This window comes from Sphaeramia orbicularis, chromosome 17 (genome assembly GCF_902148855.1).
Source record: "Sphaeramia orbicularis chromosome 17, fSphaOr1.1, whole genome shotgun sequence".
Classification (NCBI taxonomy): domain Eukaryota; kingdom Metazoa; phylum Chordata; class Actinopteri; order Kurtiformes; family Apogonidae; genus Sphaeramia; species Sphaeramia orbicularis.
The window spans coordinates 6,604,216-6,628,215 of NC_043973.1; the positions used below are offsets into that span (position 1 = coordinate 6,604,216).

The 24,000-nt window shown below is 39.6% G+C and overlaps 1 protein-coding gene across 1 annotated transcript in view; it reads right to left on the reverse strand.

Moving 5' to 3' along the window:
• LOC115436682 (receptor-type tyrosine-protein phosphatase N2-like) overlaps positions 1–24,000 on the reverse strand; it is a 474,948-nt gene that overhangs the window by 396,627 nt on the left and 54,321 nt on the right. Inside the window, 1 exon segment of the mRNA XM_030159587.1 lies at positions 22,009–22,122. Coding sequence (XP_030015447.1) covers positions 22,009–22,122 — 114 coding nt within the window.

Sequence of the window (24,000 nt, forward strand, 5' to 3'; positions counted from 1 at the left end):
TCTACAGTATCACCAAGTGTTTCTCTTGATATAGAACCTCCTGATGTTCAAACCCCTCTACTGGCTGCACATGGTGCACCCCCTAGATTTAGTGCACATTTGCAAACTTATTTTCCAACCCCCAGTCAACCGCCAGTTGGAAGACCTGATGCCAGAGTCCCACTTCAATCCTTTCCTCCCTTGGATAATTTACATCCTATTGATCAGTCTCTTGCTTGGGAAACTGAGGCTGTGTCTTATTCATCTGCTCCAGGAGGTGGAGTTTTAAACCTTCCAGCTTCCTCTTCTTACTCAGCACCTCCCTCTCCTTATGAACTTCCACGTGCAATATCTACACCTGCTCGGAAGTTGAATCAAATCGCAGAACAAACACAGACAGGCTGGGACAGAATGCAAATGGAAATGAAGGAGCAAAAGGTGGCTATTAAGAAGCTAACCACCTACTTAAAAGAAAGTCAAAATTCTTCGCAGAAACAGCTTAAGGATTTTATGGATCAAATAAGTACAAATCATCAACAACTCTGCACTATGATTACATTACATAAAGAAGAAACGGGAACTGAAATGGAGAATCTTGTGAAGGGAGTCAAACTGATTGTAGAACAAGAAGTAAAAAACTCTGAAGCATCCCTCCTGTCAGAAGTTCGATTTATGGTGGAGCAGCTTCAAGTGGAGATCCAACAGGAGCTCAAAACTTTTCTCACACATTCTCAAGAAAGCATTTCCAAGTTGTCAGAAACTGTTGAAGCAACTAGTGCTGAGCTAACCAAGCTGGCTACTAACATGAAGAAAATGGAGACTGAAAATAAAGAACAGTTAACCCGTCTGGAGAAGAAATCTTCTGGTCTGGAAGGAAGACTAGAATCTTTAATGGCTGAAGTCAGATCTACTCCATCCTCTTCAAGTTATAGAGAGTATTCTGATAAATCATGCCCAGCTCTGTCTACAAACCCCCCAATTATGAAAAGTGATCATATTTAAATGACCTTCCCAACATATGGAGGCCCTAATGATGATCCTGACCCTCTTAATTATTTGTCAAAGTGCCATGACTTTCTTGCTCTACATCCTTTGATTGATTCTGATATTCTGGCGACTTTCAGAACTGTCCTCCAAGGCACCGCTCGTGACTGGTGGGAAATCGCTAGGTTAGATGTCACTACTTGGAGTCAGTTTGAGACTGTCTTTTTGTCTGCTTTTCTTGCAGAAGACTATGAAGATGAACTGGCTGAACGTGTCCGAACCAGCAGACAAAAAGAAAATGAGTCCATCAGAGACTTTGCTTTCACTTGCAGAGCTCTATGTAAAAGATGGAGACCCTCTCTCACAGAGGCTAATATTGTTAAAATGATCCTGAAAAACATAAAACCTTATCTTGCTAGTCAGCTCAGGGGTCGAGTTGACTCAGTTGAAGATTTAGTGCATCTTGGTCATCAGTTAGAAAAAGACTATGAACAGCAACTTCAATACAATCAAAGACTGATGGGGACTCAAAATGTTTCTCCTTATCACAAGCATAAAACTTCAGTTCAAGCCAACGACAAACCTAGACCAGCTGTTTTGTGTTGGAGATGTAAAGGAGACCATGCTCCTGGCTCTTGTCCAAATTACAGTTCACCTAGTGGAAACTCTGCTACTTCTCATCGCCAGCAGGGGCCGCCAAAACACTTTCCACGATCACAAAAACCAAAAGGATTGTATGGAAATGGTTCTGTGTCAGTTGTGAAATCTAGGAAATCTCTTCCCGTATCATCTCAACCAAAGCAAAATGCATCATGCAAGTCAATCTCCCAGACTCCATGTCCCCCACCTGAAACTACCTCTAGTCCCCAACAGCTTGTTGTCCCAGTTTCAATTGGTGCATGGTGTGGAAAGGCCATAGTTGACACAGGAAGTAGCTGTACCCTCATTCATGAGTATCTCTGGGTGGAGTTAAAAGGGTCAAAGGCTGACCTCCAACCATGGACTGAAACTCCATTGTATCTAGCTAATGGTGAAGCCGCCATTCCAATTGGATGGGGAAACCTCTGTGTTGATCTTCAGGGAAGAGTGTCCACTCTACCTGTGGCTGTACTCAGACCAGAAGTACTAGCCTATGGTATGGTTCTTGGCCTTGATTTCATTTCTAATGTGGGAATGATAATCAATGTAGCTGATAAAGCGTATAGCTTTATGTCCAATCCTTCTTTGAACTATCCATTTCAGCCAGGTAGTGCTTACCTCCCACAGAACACCACTCAGCTGACCAAAACAAACAGCCAAAGAACAAAAAACAATCCAGGTCAGACTCTTTCCCTAATCAGCTCCATTCCACCTCCCATCCTCACTCTGGAAACCGTGCGAATGGAGGTGAAAGATTACATTAACATCACTGTGTCTAATGCTCACTTACAAGAGGTAGAAAAAAAACAATTATAATAATACAATAATACAGTTTTGCAACACACAATCTACACTACTAACTGTGTTCCAATCGAACAGAGACCTTACAGAATGCCGGCCGCTAAGCAAGCAATTGTAGAGGAACAGTTAAGGGAGATGGTCGCTGCTGGAGTTGTTGAACCCTCCCATTCCGGGTGGGCCTCTCCTGTAGTGCTACCTCCGAAAAAAGATGGTGGACACAGATTTTGTGTTGACTTCCAGAAGGTCAATGCTGTCACTGAGACAGACTCCTATCCTCTCCCTAACATCAATGAAATTCTTGAGTCTCTTTCTGGATCCTCTCTTTTCTCCACAATAGATTTAAACACTGGATACTGGCAGGTACCCATGGATGCTGATAGTAAAGCAAAGACTGCCTTTGTCACGCATGCCGGACTGTATCATTTCAATATCATGCCTTTTGGTCTTAAAAATGCCCCGGCCACTTTCCAAAGATTAATGGAAAAAGTCCTGGATGGCCTGCGTGGTGAAATCTGTTTAGTCTATCTTGATGACATAATCGTGTATTCATCATCTGTAACTCAAAATTTTGAGCACCTTCAGACTGTACTGGATCGACTTCACAAAGCCAATCTGACTATCAATCTCAAGAAATCTAGGTTTTGCCTGCAAGAAATCAAATTTCTTGGACACATTGTCTCTCAAAATGGAGTCAGTGCTGATCCTGACAAAGTTGAAGCAATCCGATCATATCCAGTTCCAACAAATCTGAAAGAAGTTCAGAGATTCTTAGGCCTTGCTGGATGGTATCATAAGTTTGTACCAGACTTCTCAAAAATTGCTCAACCTTTGAATGACCTTAAGAAAAAAGGGAGACCTTTCATCTGGAGTCAAACATGTCAGCATGCCTTTGATCAGCTGAAGTCCTGTTTGATCTCTCCCCCTATATTAGGTCATCCCAATCCAGAGCTTCCATTCTTGGTCTACACTGACGCCAGTGATACAGGACTGGGAGCTGTGTTGACCCAGAAAGACCCTAATGGAATGGAAGTAGTTCTTACTTATGCTAGTCGAACATTAAATCGAGCTGAGAAGAACTATTCGACAACAGAAAAAGAATGTCTGGCAATCATCTGGGCTCTAGAAAGATGGCAGCATTATCTGGAACCAAAGCTCTTCACTGTCATTACAGATCATTCTGCCTTAAAATGGGTTCTCTCCTCAACAAAAACCACAAGTCGACTGATCAGATGGGCCCTAAGGTTGCAACGCTTTGATTTCCTTGTAGAATACAGGAAAGGCAAACTAAACAGTGCTCCTGATGCTCTTTCCAGGATCCCCTCTCTTGTCCAATGCTGCCTATACTCTAAAAAAAACTGATGACAACATTTACATATCTCTTGAAAGGGTTTGGGAGGAACAACATAAAGACTCAAAAGTGGAAGAAATCTTGAAACAACTCGCTGAAAGGAACACAAAGGTAGAACAGGAGTTTGTTGTTCTGGAAGACAAACTATACCACAAAAAACAACAAAATGAAAATCAGTTCCACTACAGACTCTTGTAGCCGGATGACGGTGGAGTGAGTGAACAGACTCAAAAACAGAAGTATAAATTATAATATCTTCCTCTCCGTGTCAAACCAAATTCCTGAACAACCATGCTGATTGGTCCGTCACCAGGTCAGTACTGGGACATCCTTTGCAAATGACATTTACAAAGACAGATGATCTTAAAGAATGAGCCTAATGGACTCGGTTTTGACACTAAGCTGACCTTTTGCCTCTCAACATCTGTGTCCCATTATTCTTGCTTATCCAGAGGTGAAGATGAACCCAGAAACGAACAAAGGACTGAATGATAAAATCACTCTATGTGCCATGTAAATAATGTATTACATTATGTGTTAATGTTGATTAACTCAGCACGTTAACTCTTTTATGCATGTAATACTTAAGCCATTTGCCTGACCTGTGGTTTCACATATGTGTGTCCTGATCATGTTCACGGTAAATTATGTGAAAGTAAGAGTATCACTGCTTATAGCATGTCTGAATAATCATGCTATTATTTTACTGATGCTTAAGTGAGGTTACAGGTGATGTATAAAGTTTAAGAGGATCTTATTTGAGGATGCAAAGTTTTCTTACAAGGCTAAGCCACAGTCCTCTCCCCCTCTGTCTTCCCAAGAGGGAAGAGAAACGTGACATTTTTGAATATTCACGAGGAGGCGTTTTCCCGCCGAAAACAGACAAAGAAGGCAACGCCCCAAGGCATCGATAACTCATCTATATGCACGAGGAAGGCGTGGCAAGCTGGTTTTTGGACAGAACTATAAAAATGAATGAAACCAACTTCTCCGGGGAGTCTTTTCCATCTCGGGAGTCTTTTCCATCTCGGGAGTCTTTTCCATCTAGGGAGTCTTTTCCATCTCGGGAGTCTTTTCCATCTAGGGAGTCTTTTCCATCTCGGGAGTCTTTTCCACCTCTCCCAGGCTCTCACAGAGCAGAGCTTTTTCCACCCTGGCTGCTCTCACCTACGCAAAGAGAAGAGCTCTTTCCACCTTTGCTGCTCTCACCTACGCAAAGAGCTTTCTCCACCTCTTCTGAGCTCTCATCTAAGAACAAAGAGCTTTCTCCAAGGAGTCTTGACCATCTCCTTGGCTCTCAGAGCTGTTCTATCCTCTAAGCTCTCCAAAGAGCTTTATCATCTTCGCTGTTCTCCATCTTCTCCTGGTGAGCTTTCCAGAACCAGCCGCCAGAGCCAGCTGTGAACCTCCTCCAGCCAGCAGAACTTCAGAACTCCAGACCTTCAGGCCTCCAGCGCAAGCACGTCGCTTCACAGCCTGTTCCTGCTTCGAACTACGTCAGAAGACTTCATCCATCTGCCGTCAAGGCCGTGCCAGTTGCTGCATCCGCACCGCAACAACTTGTAAGAAAACTTGCTCCTGATTTATCTGAGTTGGTGTTATTCCAAGTTAAGTAGGTTTACCTCAACGTAACCTCACTAACATTATAATCTCTTGAATATAGCTATCTGCCAACTTAATTTACATATTCTCCTGTCCATAATCTCCTGCTCCTTTGGTTGTATTTGTCTCTTGTCTTTATGTTATTTGTGTGTCTTAGTTTAGTTAATAAAGTATTTATATGTATATAAATCCATTGCCTCAGTTGCGCTTTGTGTACTATTATTCACACATGGGTTCACTGTGCAGTCCACGAACTATCACCTATGCAAGATTTCCAAATTATTGTTTTGAGTTGATTTAAGTTTAAGTTTGGTTATAAATCTATAATTAAATTAATCAATAAATCAACACTCAATTAATAAATAATTTGGTATCCAATTCTTGCTACACTCTACATCCCCCCTAGTCTAGTTCATGAGATACTCCAAAATTATCATGAAAGCCCTTTAAGTGGTCATGCTGGGATCTTCAAAACTTATAAAAGGCTCTATGAGGTGGCCTATTGGCCTGGAATGTGGACAGATGTGAAAGCTTTTATAAGGCAGTGCATGGTTTGTCAAAGTATAAAGGCGGACAATCAGAAACCTGCTGGAAAAATTCAACAAACCAATGTCACACGCCCTAATGAGATGTTGGTTATTGACCTCATGGGTCCCCTACCCAAAAGTACACAACAACATGAATATTTATTGGTAGTGGTTGACTATTTCACCCGCTGGGTTGAGCTTTCCCCCCTACGAACTGCTACAGCCCAAACTGTTGCTCGATTCCTGAAAAATGAGATCTTTACCAGATGGGGTGTACCTGATCACATTCTGTCTGACCGAGGACGTCAGTTTGTGTCTGAAGTATTCCGTGAACTCTGTGCACAATGGACTGTGACTCCCAAACTCACAACTGCATATCACCCCCAGACCAACCTGACTGAAAGAGTGAATCGCACTCTGAAGAGTATGATTGCTTCTTATGTGGATAACAATCATGCTAAATGGGATCAATACCTCCCAGAGTTAAGGTTTGCTATTAATTCGGCAGTTCAAGAAACTACAGGGGTCACACCTGCTGAACTACATATCGGCCGGAAGCTTAACAGTCCTTTGGATAAAGCACTAAAAGGAAAGATTTATCCCCCTGATGCACCGGCCTATGATGTCATCCAGCAGCTGACTAAATTCAAGGAAAATGTAGAAGAAAATATAAGGAGATCAAAACAACGGCAACGGAGGAGTTACAACAAAAATCGCCGCAATGTTGGTTTTGAACCCAGACAAAGAGTATGGGTGAGAAATTTTCCACAGTCACACGCTCAGAAGAAGTTTTCTGCTAAGTTGGCAAGGAAATGGAAAGGCCCCTACAGAGTTGTCCAACAACTAGGACCCCTGAACTACCGTGTTGTTCTGGAGGATACGGGTGAGGATGTACGGACTAGACATGTCTGCAATCTGAAGCCATTCTATCCCAGTGCGGAGGACTTAGAGCACCTGGAACGAAAACGCATACAAGACATCTTTCAGGAAAGTTCTGAGGAGGAGGATTTCCTTGGATTTGTGGATTGAAATAAAAGGATCTCAGTGTGACCACTAGGCGTGGTCTTGTCGAATGGAGGAGGAGTGTAGCAGGAAGTAGAAGGTAACAATGACATCACTGGTAAGGAGGGGGAAGGGAAACTTATAAATGAGACACACCTGAGAGCTGTGTGTGGAGGGAAACTCAAACAAAGGAGAGACTGGAAGGAGGTCAGAGAGAAAGGAGAAGTGAGATTGACAAGGAAAGGAGGGAAAAACAAAAAAAGAAAACCTTAATGTGACTTTAACGGAAGAATCTGGAAATGGACCAGTGTGGACCCAGGAGACTTTGAAAGAGAAGCTGAATCCCTGGAGCAGGCGGACCGGTTCTGCTCGGACTCAGGAGTTACTCTCTCTCGGAGGACACCCACAACCAGATAAGTCCCTTTTTTTTCCCCAAACTCTCCTGGCTTCTCCTGTCTGGCCTGAGGATACCCCTGTGTTCTCTCTCTCCCCCCTACTCTACACACATATGCCCCTAACCTCCAACCTGCCCTGAACTGGACCCCATTCATCTTTACCCCTTCTTACACACACACACACACACCCCATGAACTGAACTGAACTGCACTGAACTGAACTCTCTACCTGCATGGAAAAAATATTGTGTTCGGAAATGGACTACCTAAGTTTAATTTAATGTCTGCTTAATTTACTGTTTAATTCCTGATTTAAGATGTTTTTTTTTTGAGTTGATGAATAATAAGAAATGTTTTGATGATGATGCAGATGATTTTGAAATGCTGATTTACAAGAGAGAAAATTAAGAAACCTTAATTTTATGTGTTAACCGATGTCTTTTGTAACAATGAAGTGATGCAGCTGTGTTTCTTTTTTGTTGTTGTTTCCTTCATATTTAAGTTTAATATGTAATAAAATTGACAGGTGGAAGGTAATTTAACACTTCTCCTGTCTGGCGCCCAACAAATTATTTTTTATTTATGTTATTGAGACTTCTATGTTACACCTGGGCCATGAAACACCGCCAGTGGACTACTGGAGACTGGAAGAAGGTGTTATGGACTGATGAATCAAAATTTGAAATCTTCAGTTCATCCTGCAGGACTTATGTACGCCATCGAGTAGGTGAAAGGATGGTTCCTCAGTGTGTGACATCAACTGTCAAACATGGAGGAGGAAGTGTGACGGTCTGGGGCTGTTTTGCTGGATCCAGGGTCGGTGACTTGTACAGAGTGAAAGGCACCCTGAACCAAAACGGCTACCACAGCATTCTGCAGCGCCATGCAGTACACTCTGGGATGCGTCTAGTTGGTCAGGGGTTCATCCTACAGCAAGATAATGACCCAAAACATAAGTCCAAGATATGCCAGAACTACCTTAAGAAAAAGAAAGAGATGGTACGCTTGAAAAAATGGAGTGGCCAACACAGTCTCCAGACTTAAACCCCATCGAGCTGGTTTGGGATGAACTGGACAGAAGAGTGAAAGCAAAGCAACCTATAAGTGCTACACATTTATGGGAACTTCTGCAACAGAGTTGGGAAGAACTTTCTGAAGAATATTTGATTTCCATTGTAGAAAGAATGCAACAAGTGTGTTCAGCTGTTATATCTGACAAAGGTGGCTACTTTGATGAGTCAAAAGTTTAGAATACATTTTAGAATACATACATTGGAATCTAAATTGATTCCATGATTTCTTTTTTAACTTCAATTGCACTGGTCTACATTTTTTTTAGAAATGATTTGCTTCAGAGATTAAATGTGCTAAATGTTACGTATTTTAATAAGATTAATTGGAAAATAAATGACAAAAGTGCCGGTTTGCTGATGTTTTCAAGGTATATGATTAAGTGTTATTACACATATATATTGGTTTATGTACATTTATATAACAGTTTTATAAATCTTCCACTAAATAGAACCTGTAAAGTGAATGTATTCTAATGTGCAGACAGTGTTTTGAAGTAGATCTTGTAGCTCTGAGACAAATATTCCTTTTGAATCAAACCCATTCTCTCGTTAATTCTTGAATTTCGCATTTTGACCCAAGGCTGTATCTTGGAAAGTTCAGCCAACCAGCATTTTTCATTTGATTTTTCTTTATCAGCGATTCTCATGTGGTAAAATTTCATTACTTTTATTCTGGAAGCATTTTCCTTGTAGACCAGTGTTGTTTATTTGTTCTATGCTTTAATTTCAGAATACACTGAGACATAAAACTGCATCATTTTCAATGAAATTCTGGAAAAATTGGAGTGTTGTAGAACTTTTGACCGGTAGTGTGTTGTGTGTGTGTGTGTGTGTATATATATATATATATATATATATATATATATATATATATATATATATATATATATATATACATAGGGGCCTGGAGACTTTTCATCCTCCAAAGGGGGGCCCGACGGAAAAAGATTAGAACCACTGCATAAACTTAACACTGCTCTACCTCCTGAGCCACAGCCACCATAGTAATACTCAGTCCACTTCATAATGTCAGTTTACTAGCATGAATTGAAGATAAACAGGTAACTTAATACATAAACCACACAGCTTATATTTTGAATGTACTATACCACCATTATAAATAAGGCTCTACATGTCTAATATCTCATTTTACTGTAGATGGTTAACCAACAATAACATACTTCCCTTCAACTGAATCTGTACTAGTGCTGACACGAATCAGGCACAAACCTCTCTCTAACAGCTGCACAGCGTGTCAAACCAGCTTTTGCCGTCAAAGAGCCATAAAGTGGAGCCTCTAATGGCAGCCATGGTGGCTGAGAAAATGGGTGTTAGCGGCAGGTGAACAGACGGCATCTGACACAACATGTTAATAAATGTTGGAGCCCCTGCCAGGATATTCAGTGCAACTCTACAACCCTCACACACTGAAGTGAGCACAGAGATGTGAGCAAGGGGCTACTAGGTGGAGGGCAAAGGCCAGTTTTAGAAAGATACTTCCACATTTAAAAAGGTACAGAGACACTCAGATGGGGGAAAAGGTTGGACAATCCACTCTTCTGTGTTGATTTCATTGAAAATGGTAGATCCATGTGTGCAACAGCTGGAGGGTTTTTTTTTGTTTGTTTTTTTTAAACGGTGGGTCAAAAACAGTTTTAGAAGTGCTTCAATTCACTTTGCATTCACTCTCTGCATTTCCCTTGTACATTCCTCGCACTTGCACTGCACATTACGTCCACCTGTCTGTGCGTTCGTTCGTGTGAATGTCTTAAGGGACCCCTAATAACACCGTAATGTGTTCTACTTGTGGCCACCGGAGGAACATGTGGGTCCTGGAAAAGACCTCCTGATCCACAATGATCGAGTGTTGTTCTTACGTAGTTCATAAGGCATTCATTAGTGCGCCACGTGAAAGGGGGTTTCATACTGAGTTCGTAGAAAATCTTGGACAAGATCGCTCACCTGGCTACGAACTTAGGAACAGTCCACAAACACTCCATGAACACACCATTCTTATACAGCCGCCTTGAGAAGGTCGTACAAAATGGTCCACAAATTGTTCACACAGTGTTCATAGCCATTCATAACGGCATTTGTGACTGAGGCTTCATGTGTGTTGTAGTGACAGTAGAAGGAGACTTGTGCACCTTGGGTTTGTTTATTCAGTAAAGGCATTTATTGTGGCTACACGAGTTATCTATCTGCGATGCAACAGCTCTTTATACTGCATTTCTGCATAATAAGATGTTTTTCATAACCATAAAATAGTCATTGAGGGGTAGATTGATTCAGACGGAGCACTACTTAAGGCATAGGTGTGAAATGCACGGTCCGCCACTGACTTTGGGGTACAAATGTTTGCACACCAAGGCTCTCCTATTTCTTGTATTGGGGGGGTCTTCTGCACATGCAACATTTATGACAAGACTGTATGTTAAAGAGACTTAAATCTAAACTAGACTTAAGTCTAATCATAAAGAGACAACTGTATACGAAAGCAGCATTTGTTCTGCTTGCCGGAAAAACAAACGGGCAGCCATAGAAGGTATGTGATGTATTATACAGTCGTAACTATATTACTGCATGGCCTGAATATTAAATATTTCTGAGTTGCTGTGGAACACTGCCAGTGATTGAGTGGATCACACACAAAGTTGTCAAACATTGGTCTATACTCTATCCTCTTCTGAATTCTGTTGTTTCTAATTTCAAATTATTTGGAATGCAATGGAATTCATTGACTTTGCCAATACCATGGAAGAGGATGCTTTCTAAAATATTTGCCCAATGGCATGGTAATTCCAGCAAATTATATTGTGTGACCTAGATGACCATTTTATGTCTTGCAATAAAGAATTGCTCCTGCCTCGATATCTACAGCTAATGTTATGTGTCATAGTATCTTGCTTGAAACAGGTGAAAATAGTGGGCACACCAGATGTGTTTTCTTCACTGCTAGTGATTAGTGTTAGTAACTAGAGCTGTGAAGGAAGTAACTACTGAAGTCATTTGGCCCAGGAATGAATGCACTATGTTGAATCTACAAAGACAAAAGGCAAATGTGAGGTCAACAGTCTGTAAACTGAAAGCTGGACACTGTATCTGTTGTAAATGTAAAGATATTTTATAACAATATCACAAAACCTGTCCAAGAGAAACTAAAAATATCTGCAGTGTTTTTGTAGACTTTGTTGAAGTGACCATTTGGGAATGTCAGCACACTTGTCATTATTCAGCTACTGAAATCAACAAGCCAAAAGACATTTATATCACAACAAGAGAGTTGTTTTAAAGGTTCTCTCAAAGGTAGGACTAAAAGTGGGTTTGTACTTAAGCCTCACTATAGGCTCACTGCAGCTCTGACCTTGGTGACAGGTTTCTAAATGCATTCACACCTGCAGGGCCTTATGTGAAGCCAGAGAGGGGGGAAGATGGTTTGTATATGTGTGGGTGGATAGAGATACGCACAATATGGTGGTCTGACAAATTTAAAATCATGTCCAAGAGACAGAGCTAGTAATTTATGTTACAAGCTGATTCTACTGTATTATACAACAATTTGGGTCTAATTTTAATGTTGGTTTTCCAATAAGACTGCACTGATAGAATTGTACTTTTGAGACCCACCATTTTCATGGAAGTGTAACCCTAGCCAACATTTTAGAAACTTTTTTTAGGAGGTAAAAGAACAAAATTATTAATATAGATTTCATTTGAAAGGGATCATCATCTAGTTTATGTGGTTAGCTTGGGGTTAATAACAACCTAAAAAGAAAAGAAAAGAAAAGAAAAGAAAAGAAAAGAAAAGAAAAGAAAAGAAAAGAAAAGAAAAGAAAAGAAAAGAAAAGAACTATGGCTAATATCCTCTAAGTCAGGGGTCTCAAACATGCGGCCCGGGGGCCAAATGTGGCCTGCCAAAGGTTCCAATCTGACCCGTGGGATGAATTTGCAAATTGTAAAAATTCCTCAGTCAAGGTGCTCGAACTCATTTTAATTCAGGTTCCACATACAGACCAATATGATCTACAGTAAAATAATAACATAATAACCTAAAAAAAATAATGACTCCATATTTTCTTCTCGGTTTGATGTGCAAAAAAATATATTACATTATGTCCATAAATATTTACAACTTCCAAATTTTGTCTTTGTTTTAGTGTAAAAAATAACATAAATTATGAAAATATTTACATGTACAAACTAGGCCTGTAACGGTACACGTACCGAACTGAACCGTTTTGGTACGCACCTGTTCGGTTCGGTACACAGCTGTACCGAAACAGCACAGTATGATGAGAAAAAGAAAAAGGAATGAAAGACGTCATTCAACGCAGAACTTTAAATCCGTGCAAGTTTCACACAGACTTAACAAAGGAGCACACATTGACCCGAAATATGAAATAGCAGTTGATATAAGGTTAAAACACTTAAACTAGCTCTGTCTGTCTGTCTGTTTGTCTGTCTGTCTGTCTATCACGCATGCTGTATAATAGAGGAATAAAAAGAACGTTGCAAGTAGGTAAAGTTTCACTTTCGTTTCACGACAGCGTTCGTTACGTTAGTTATGGACCGCACCCCCAGGTATATAACTGCTCGCCCCCCCTACCCCCCCGGCTCCGACCAAAAAAAAAAAAAAAAAATCCCTCGTGCACACAGGCACACACAAATACACACAGTGGCCTAAACAGTTTGTTCTCTGTCCTAAAATAAATAATTTGGTTCATTTGGTTGTCAAAGTTTCTCTTCAGTTTGTTTAAACAGATTACCAGTTTACCTTCTTGTTAACGTTGTACTTCATGTGGAATTTTTATGTTATTTTTATGCACAACGTGTACTGACAGAACTGTGATTAGATTTTTCTTGTTTGTTCGAAACTACTTTTCAGGGAAAAGTGCAATATTAACATTCAAAATACATTTAGTAATATTATTAATTTATTTTATTTTCTATTTGAGTTGTAGCAGCAGAATTATATTATTCCTGTTTTCTATATTCTGTTGTCTCCAAAAATTGGGGGAAAAATGTTTAAAAAATTCATAAATGCATTAATAGACATTTTGAGGGGTTTTCTTTCTTCCTGTACTGAACTGAAAAAAACGAACCGTGGCTTTGAAAACTGAAAACATACCGAACCGAAAATTTTGTGTACTGTTACAGGCCTAGTACAAACTATCCTGTGACAATAAAATGTGAATAACTTGAACAAATGTGAACAACCTGAAATGTCTAAAGAAAATTAAGCACAATTTTAACTATTTTCTGCCTGTTACTAAGTGTTTAGTATCTTTGTAGTTTCGATCCATAATGCACATGTAGCAATGATAAGTTGAGGCAGAATATTGTTAAAATTGTACTTATTTTTCTTAAGAAATGTCAGTTTTTTAAGGTTATTCACATCTTATTTGTTTGGATAGTTTATAAAAGAAAGTATTTTCATAATTTAATGGGGTTTTTCTGCACTAAAACAAAGACACAAATTTGGAGTTGTCATTATTTACAGGTTATGATGCTATTATTTTACTGGTCTGGCCCACTAGAGATCAAATTTGGCTGAATGCGGCTCCTGAAAGAAAATGAGTTTGAGACACCTGCTCTAAGTGGACTGGCAAAGGGCTGTAATAAAGATGCTGCTGTGTCTTTAGAGTTTTATCTTCTCTAATAGCTTCTGCAGACAGCTCGGGCCAAACATTTCATTTGCATTATTCTTCTCAGTTCAGAGTGACTGACAAATGCCTCCAAACTCATTGCCTCTCTGTAAAATCAGAATATTCCCCAATCTCCTTCCTGTTGAATGGTATTTGCCAAAAGAAAACCTGTAAGAGGTGTGGTCTTTCTGTGAGACCCAAGAGGGACCAGAGTCAAAATCAAAAGAAAGTATTCACAACCTACAAAATATGCAAGAGAATGCAAATATGCATTCTGGATGTGTGTTTACTGTATAATCATCCTCAAAACAGGTCAGTAGTTTTTGACATATATCTGTATCAGTTTACAACAAGTGTAGAGGTGGAAAACACCAATAAACAACAGGGTGTCTTCCGGTGTAGTTAGGGAGTGTTCTTTTAAAGTAACATGGAGGGAGGATGCCATTGCTGACAAATGCTCGGTAAGGATCTGCACCGGTCTCTGTCTTCCTCTAGTGGTGATGTACATGTATAACACCTTCAGGAAACCAATAAAGGTCAGGCTCCATAAGTAGGTTCAAAATTATCCACTTCAGTACAGAAAACAAATTTGTTTCCGTAATATAGCCTGCTGTTCTTCATACCTCCTCTGAAGGAATGATGTAGTTGTTTAATATCCACCTTTTTTATGGACCTTAAACCTTAGAGGACGGTCATGGACCTTTGACCCAGGGTTTGATGATTAGAAATAAGTGACAAACTTCATAGACATGTTGGTGTCAATATGAGGCAACTTACACAATTAGACATTTTCATAACCAAATAGAGACCAAATATCATATTACTACAGTCCACTTGTTGAAACTAAGAGTATTTTCACATTTGAAATTTTGAACCAAGGTCCAAACCAAGGTTCATGTTTTTGTTACATTGTGTACACTTGGTCCAGTTAGTTTTAGTTCCTCATAACTGTTTTTCACATCAACACGTTGTCAATCCAAATATTTTTTCATCTTCCTATGTCCAGACAAAATCTTTAGGTTTGTAAAGGCTGGTTTCGATCAGCTCTACATGTAAAGTGTCATGAGATAACTTTTACTATGATTTGGTGCTATATAAATAAAATTTGATTGATTGATTGTACCAAAACTTAAAAAAAAAAAAAAAAAAAAAACTAAAAAAAAAAAAAAAAGGGGGGGGGGGGGGCAGAGCTTACTAATAGCCCCACCAGGTCACAACATTTTGTCCCTCCCTTAAATCAGTCCCTACCCAGGGATTGATTTAAAGTCTAAACTTTCAAGCTTTTGAAAAAATTGTAAAAAAAAAAAAAAAAAAAAAAAAAAAAAAAACTAATCAAAAATTGAGAAAGGCCCGTGCAAAACATATATGTGCGAAATTTGAAAAGAATCTGGTGAATAGTGTTCAAGAAATCTGTTTGAGAATTTTTCTAAATTTCAATTTTCATACGTTAGTAAAAAAAAAAAAAACAAAATTGAAATTCCACCAACAAACTGTGCACTGGACCTCTCCCTAGTGGTAAAGAACATGTCAAAGTTGAAAAGAATCAGGTGAACACCATCTGAAAAATTGGTTGGACAAACATTTCGGACAGGTGGATGGAAGGATAGACAGAATTCTTGGTATATCTATATCCCTTTTGTTTGGGCATTGTTAGCCTGTGTGATAGTCCCTGTAGCACTTTTTGTCTAGTTCCAGACAGAGCTCCGCATTGCACTGCTTAAACGTCCAGATACAATCATCCACAAAGGGCTATAAAATGTGAAGAATGAGTGACAACTGAGGTAGCAGTCAAGGGAAACACTGACTTTTACAGCCTCTGTGTAGAGGAGAAATAGGTGTCTATGTTTCAGTCCCTGAGGAACCACCTCTCAAATAATGCTGTCAATCCATAACTATACATCCTATCTCAAAAATTCTTCCAAGTGAGGTGTGTTTGCACTTGTTTGTGCAGCCATAAGCATTGCCTTCCATCATTGTCCTAGAAACGCAACCTAGCACTGGCCAATAATGTGTCATCTTAGCCTGGTTTCTGCTGCATGCCAGTCAGTTACCAGTTCATCTCAGCCCAGGTAAGTGGACAATACTATGAGCTTTCATCACTACCGATGCTGCAACAGCCAGTGAAGGAGGCAACATGTCACTAACCATGACTGACTGATGGAGCAGCATACTCGCGCAGTTCCTTAATCTCTTATTCAGGCAAAGACAAACTGGTGCATGGTTGTGACAGTGACCAGGTGAATTTGGGTTTCTGATATATCAGAAAGAATTGAGCTGCTCCAAAGGAAAAAGTCTAGATGACAATAAGAGCCATACACAGAGGAAAAATAGGTGTATTCTCTAAGAGTAGGGTGGTGAGGGCACCAAGCATCGCAAAGACCAAAATCTCTCGTACTGTTTTAATAACTTCTGGTGATTGTCAATCACTGTCCTGCCAAGGAGAGTCTATCAAGTTTTGTATTACTGAAGTCCACTCTCACTATCATTGCAATGTTAGTGTAGGTAGTGAGCGACGAGAAGAAGGTGTGATAAAATGAAGGGTCATCAACATTGAGACCATAGACACTAGCAATACATAATTCTCTGTTATTTACTGAAATGTTAATTATTATGAATCTACCATTTGGGTAAATCATAGTTATTATAACTACATTTTGCCGATCATGATGGCAACATTTCTCTGTTTTGAGTTCAAATTTGCCAAATATATGTGAGGAAATAAAGAAGATGAGTATATGACCTTCAGATTTATATATATGTGTCTCAAAAAGATGGCATCATCAAAACAATGACACCTTGCCAGGAGGCCAGTAGCAGAAGCTCCTGTCATGATTTTGTCTTATTAGTTTTTTGTCAGTTTTTGGTCTTCTTTTTGTTTTTGTATAAACACTGTGGCAACGGCTGGACAAAGTTTTGTTACTTTCCTCCCAGTCCTCCTGTTACTTTTGTTACTCTTTCTAATGGCAAACTATGTGGCTGACAGAGAGGGCATTGTTGACACCCGTAAACAGCTGATTGCATGCTGCTAAATCCCACTGATGTGCACCATTCAGTAGTATCTGAGCCAAACTGCCCATTTTTCCCCTAGGATGGTAACCCTACTCTGCCTCTAATTGGCTACAACTCGGTGCCTTCACTGATTGGATTGGTTAACTTTAGGCATGGGGACTGATGAGCTAATCAGAAGCAGAGTAGGGCGGGTCATGCCGAGGAAAATACCACTAACTAGCGCTGGCCTCCTCTGGAACCTGATTGGATACCTCAGGTGCCAGTGCCACCCCAGTTGATTGACAGGTCACTGCATGTTCTTTTGAAAGATGCGCGATTATTGGAAATGTGAACAAGAAAGGCAGAATAAACATCTTTCAAGTGAGTGGCACTTGTTGAGAGAACCTACTTTCATGGAATAGATAATTCTTGCTCCTGATCAAGTCATGATAATTTGGATTTCCAAATTCACTGCTTTAAACTACTGGCCATATGACTGCACACTTAGAGGAGAAGAGATTTTGTCACCAATAGTTAAACTGTGCAAGTAGGCTAACGTTATGAAAGGCTACCATTATCCTAAGTTTGCCTCATGTTGAATACATTTGACGTTCATGCAGGCTGGTGTGTAACCAGTAATACCTACAAACTGCTCATGATCAAGTCATGATAATTTTATAATGGTGAGTAAATACTACTGATGGAATTTTGGGTAAACTAAACTGAGTAGTCTTGCATGTCACCGTTTCTAACACAGAGCATTTTTTTGGACTACTTAAAAAAAAGGCAGAAATTGAGAGTATACCCACTTCTCCAGGGACCACTACATCACCGTATATACATATATATATATATATATATATATATATATATATATATATATATATATATATATATATATATATATATATATACACACACACACACACATATACATACATACATACATACATATATATGTGTGTGTATATATACAGGGTGGGGAAGCAAAATTTACAATGAACATTTAGTTGTTTTTTCTCAGCAGGCACTACGTCAATTGTTTTGAAACCAAACATATATTGATGTCATAATCATACCTAACACTATTATCCATACCTTTTCAGAAACTTTTGCCCATATGAGTAATCAGGAAAGCAAACGTCAAAGAGTGTGTGATTTGCTGAATGCACTCGTCACACCAAAGGAGATTCAAAAATAGTTGGAGTGTCCATAAAGACTGTTTATAATGTAAAGAAGAGAATAACTATGAGCAAAACTATTACGAGACAGTCTGGAAGATACTATTAAAGAAGAATGGGAGAAGTTGTCACCCGAATATTTGGGGAACACTTGTGCAAGTTTAAGGAAGCGTGTGAAGGCAGTTATTGAGAAAGAAGGAGGACACATAGAATAGAAACATTTTCTATTATGTAAATTTTCTTGTGGCAAATAAATTCTCATGACTTTCAATAAACTAATTGGTCATGCACTGTCTTTCAATCCCTGCCTCAAAATATTGTAAATTTTGCTTCCTTACCCTGTACACTGAACAAAAATATAAATGCCCCACTTTTGTTTTTGCTCCCATTTTTCATGAGCTGAACTCAAAGATCTAAAACTTTTTCTGTGTACACACAAGGTTTATTTCTCTCAAGTATTGTTCACAAATCTGTCTAAATTTGTGTTAGTGAACACTTCTTCTTTGCTGAGATAATCCATCCACCTCACAGGTGTGGCATATCAAGATGCTGATTAGACAGCGTGATTTTTGCACAGGTGTGCCTTAGGCTGGCCACAATAAAAGGCCACTCCAAAATGTGCAGTTTTATCACACAGCACAATACCACAGATGTCACAAGTTTTGAGGGAATATGCAACTGGCATGCTGACTTCAGGAATCTCCACCAGAGCTTTTGCCTGTGAATTGAATGTTCATTTCTCTACCATAAGCCATCTCCAAAGCTGTTTCAGAGAATTCATGAAGAAGACTGTGCGAGGAAAATGGTGGTCACACCAAATACTGACTGGTTTTCTGACCCCCCTGGACCACCCAATACAGTAAAAGTGCACATTTTAGAGTGGCCTTTTATTGTGGCCAGCCTAAGGCACACCTGTGCAATAATCATGCTGTCTAATCAGCATCTTGATATGCCACACCTGTGAGGTGGATGGATTATTTCAGCAAAGGACAAAGGGGAAGTACTCACTAATACAGATTTAGACAAATTTATGAACAATATTTGAGAGAAATAGGCCTTCTGTGTACATAGAAAAAGTTTTAGATCTTTGAGTTCAGCTCATGAAAAATGGGAGCAAAAACAAAAGTGGGGCATTTATATTTTAGTTCAGTGTATATACATTTAGTATGCATATATATGCATACTATGATATAATATATTATAACATATTAAGCTACTTATTTATTTGTTACTATTAGTTGTAGTAGTAGTAGTAGTAGTAGTAGTAGTAGTAGTAGTTGTAGAAGTAGTAGTAGTAATAGCATTATCACTACTACTTTGCCACTTGTTTCTGAGAGTACTTTCCAATATGCAATTGTTTTTTTTTTCACTACTATGTTATTGTATTGTTTTTGTATTGCTCTTTTTTCTTGTGGGGTTTCTCATGTGTATGCTCTGTGTTTGTGCTGCTTTTGGAACCTCAATGTCCTGAGGGCTCTGCCCAAAGGATCACTAAAGTTCTATCTAATCAAATGTAGTCTTACATTTAAGGCATTCTGTTTAAGCCCTTCCATCAGAACCAGTTCCAAGTTCTGTTTAAGGCTTCCCATCAGCTCCCAGTTCCGTTTTACTTAAACGAAACTGGGAACCAGCTCCCAGTTCAGCTTAACAGCGCAGGTCAATGTTCTCTCTGCATATTCTCTACAGGAGTGTGTAATTCAGCACCATGGACAGCGCATGATCCCAAACACGTAAATGCAGGTCATCTTTTGACCATTTGACTTGACATCACATTACTTCATATATCAATGTTCCTCAAACTTCTATCTTATTACTTTATTCTGTTGCCTATGGAAAAATAACTGGAGGGTAGTAATGAGTCAGGTCTTAGGCTCAGAGAGTGTCGTACTGTTCGTAGAGGAGACTTGGGTGGATTTCATACTGAAACCTGGCGTGCGCTTAAATCCCGAAAAGTCCAAACGCATAAAAAAATCCAGATGTATAAAACTGAGCGTACGCCCGAATCCAAGTACATTTCCTTTATACATGTCAATCAGTGTGGAATTGAGCACATATGTTGGAGTACCTGACTCCTCCCTCTCCCCGCCAATATTTAAATATGCAAATTAGTATAAACGGGGCCCGCAGGTGGGATTCCCTCTGGGATTCCCCTTTCTGCATGATCAGATGATGACGTCAAGATGGACGCGAAGCGGAGGCCAAAACAGGCGGAAGGAGAAAAGAGACGAACTCAGACCGTTTGAGCAGAAAGTCAACAATATTGTGGGTGACACTTTTCTCACAGGGCTGACTTGGATCACCCCCAAGGTAAATATATATTTAGTATTTGTGTAGGTCACACATTAGTTCATTCTATGGGTCATACAATAGTCTGATCACAGCCAAACCAAATAAAGGTTCATGTGTAATTATGTCAGGATATCATAAACTTTGACTCATTTTGAATCACTCAAATTATTATTTTCCAACAATGAGACAGAAGACGGTGAGACACAGTATCAGCCTCCTGTCACAGAGGCTTTCTGTTGCCTCCCCGGTGTCAGGCGATTCTCCGGTCTACCACAGCCCCCTGCTGATGCCCGTCCGTCCAGCATAGGTCTGTACTGACCCAAGTCACAAGAGGACATCGTGAGGACAATCCGCGGCGTCAATGAGCACCTGGACCGAATAATAAATGTTCTCACAGACATGAACACTACGTTAAATGCATTTATCAACCAATGAATTTTGTGTCCTTGTCTCTTTATATGGTTGTTGCTTAATGTTCTCCCGGGCAGGATTGGCACTGATGGGTCCAGAGTTGGTCTGGTTGGTTCTGGTTCTAGTGGTGGATGTGCTGCTCTGACAGTAGGATGACGTGCCGGTGTGTTCATTGTTCTTCTGTGTATCTCCGATGTGCCCATCAATCGGAGGAATGACCTTTTTCACATTATTAAAAGTTTCTCAGTATCAACTCTAAGTGTCGCCAAAGGTTCCAAAGCACTAGAAATGTGCGTACGCCATCTATGGACTTGGCGTGAAGGACCGCCCATTTCCATGGTCATTTCACTCTTTATACATGTGAACGTGAGCGTGGAAAAGGGCGTATGCCAGGTTTTGTGCGTACGCACGCTTTATACATGAGGCCCCCGGAGTTTTATAAGTGACAGTGGATGGACACACTTGTTTTCACATTCAGTTATAAATATATTTGCTGAAAAAGTCACTTTTTCTTCAGTTTTCTTTATTTTGATATAATAACCTTTGAATTTATTCAGCGTTTTCATGAACATCTAAATTAAATATAGGAAATTAGATACAGGAAAATACATGATTTACTATGAAAAATGTGAAATACAGAGAATAATATTATAATACATGGTGATAAATCATTCAAGAGAGGTTAAATACAGAGAAAAATTCATTTGGAAACAGTCACAAAAGTTGTACTGGGTCTTCATGGGTTAAACAGAACTTGGAACTGTAAATGAAACTCGAAATGGGTTCCCAGCTCCGTAATGGGAACTAGGAACTGGTTCCCAGTTCAGAACCAACTTCAGACCACTTAATATGTTGGGGTGTATTTCTAAGCTCTGGATTGCATTATTTTGTCAAAGTTTAATGTAAGTAAGTAAGCAAGTAAGTAAATAAATAAATAAACAAATAGGCAGATATTAATACTGTGCCTTGCATTGCATGCAAGCACACGGTAATAAGTCATAATAATAATAATGATAAAAATGACCAACAATAATACTGTGCCTTGCATTACATACAAGCACAAGGGTAAGCATTTAAAGAGAGCATTTAAAGTGTTTGCTCTTGTGTTTGCATGTATTATGTTTGTTCATATCTGTGTGTATACCTCTGTTGGATAGCTTCTCCAGCATTATCCTGAAGCGCTGCACCACAAACGGAGAAACATCATAGATGTACACTTCCTTCACTGGAACAGAGTGACACCTCCCAAACATGCCATCTGTCAACAATACATAGAGACATGACACACTGTAAATATTGATACTTACTTTTCGATTTTACATTTAGATTAGATTAGATTAGATGAAGGAAATGAGGAACTTGCAGTTGTTCAAAGGAGCTGACTCTTTTACCTCTTTTTTCATTATTACCTATTGTGATGGCTTTGCTTTGTTTGTTTACGTGCATGTTTGTTTGTTTGTGTCCGGGAAATGTTGATAGTGGCACAAGGAAGAAATGATTAAATTTTGGTGGTGATCGGGGGGGGGGGGGGGATATGTCCTGGCGGAGGTCTGCGCTCTCTGAGTGCTTTTCTTGTTTAAAGGCCTGTTTCTATTCTGTATTGCCAGGGGAGAGATTGTGGTTTCAGAATGTCATAAAGAAAGCATACAGAGTCAGATCCACCTCCAAACCTTTGGACTCTTTTTATACTACCAAACACAGATCCCATAAAATACAGCGACGTTTCATTCATGCACTCATCTAGTGGATGTGTTATTGTGAGAAAAAGTTTGACAAAATCAAGTCATGGGAGGAGAAAGAAAAGATGATATTGATGAAAGCAGATGATGGACAAATGTTTTGTGAACCTGTTATTTGAACCAGACCACCAAAATGTTTAAGGGACAGTTTAATAGAGGAGTCATTAAACTGAACAATGAACTCAATAACTCAGAGTTAAAGGCAGGAATGGAGGGATGGGTATCATTAAAATTGTATTGATTCTGCTACTTTTATGGATACAGCTTATTGACACAGTACTTTAATGATATTCTTATTGGTTCTTCTTCAAGCTAGGGGTAGGCTTAAAGTTCAAGTTGTGACCACAACTATTTGCTTTATTTAGAACAGATCTCTAATATAGACAGATTTTCTTATGATAGTACTGTGAAACAAATATAATAAATTATTCAATGCAAAACAAAATAGTCTTTCACTCACCAAATACACCAAGTATAAAACTTAGATAAAAATCAGATCTCCTAAATTCACCTGTTATGAATGAAAAACAGATCAGATGATGTTCTGAACACACCCATAGAGAAATACTCAGCTGGTTGCCAGTCACTTTTCATGATTAACTCATGTTTGTATTTGTGGTCCAGTCTCTTAGCATACTGGTATGTAATATAAACAGGATAGACCGATGAATATGAGCTGAGGCCAGCGGTAGACATGGGCAGGGGTGGGCTTGCCCACCCAATCAAAAGTTAAGGAAAAACATTTATCCAATAGAAAAACATAACAGACTACACTACTATTGGCTCTTATTTGCGATTGGATGGGCAGCCTACAGCCCGCCGTGTTCCATCAGTGATTGTTTGTCATTATTGTTTTGCATTTCCAGAGAGCTTCATTCGCTCATACAGCAGCTCACAGTCCGTTTCTGGGCTGCGGGGAGTTAAACGTCCCTCCTTGGTCTCTCCTGCACCTATCGAGGTCACTGCTACACCTGTCGGGGTTTCTGTTTAATACTGCGACTCTGTCTATCGGAGTTTCACTGTATCTGTGGCTTGTTGATATGCTCTTGGGCTGAGCATCGTTTCTGGGCCCCCACAGAGCAGCCGGCCCGGTTCGGCAGCCAATCGCATCACGTTATGTTGCACACACACTGACTAAAGCAACACTAATAAAACACCACACATTGGACAACAGGGACATGCACAGGATTATAGAGGCCAGGGGCTCAAAGTCAGAAAAGGGCAGTATGTGTGTGCCAAATTTTTTTCCTGGCCCTAATAACACAATATGTGGCTTAATGTAAAATTAATAAAGTAGCCATCGATACAACAACAACATAGCTGTGTATATTGCGTAGCTGTGAGTGATGCAATTGCTGTTTCTCTTGTGTCATCAATTATTGTCAAAATGTATCATA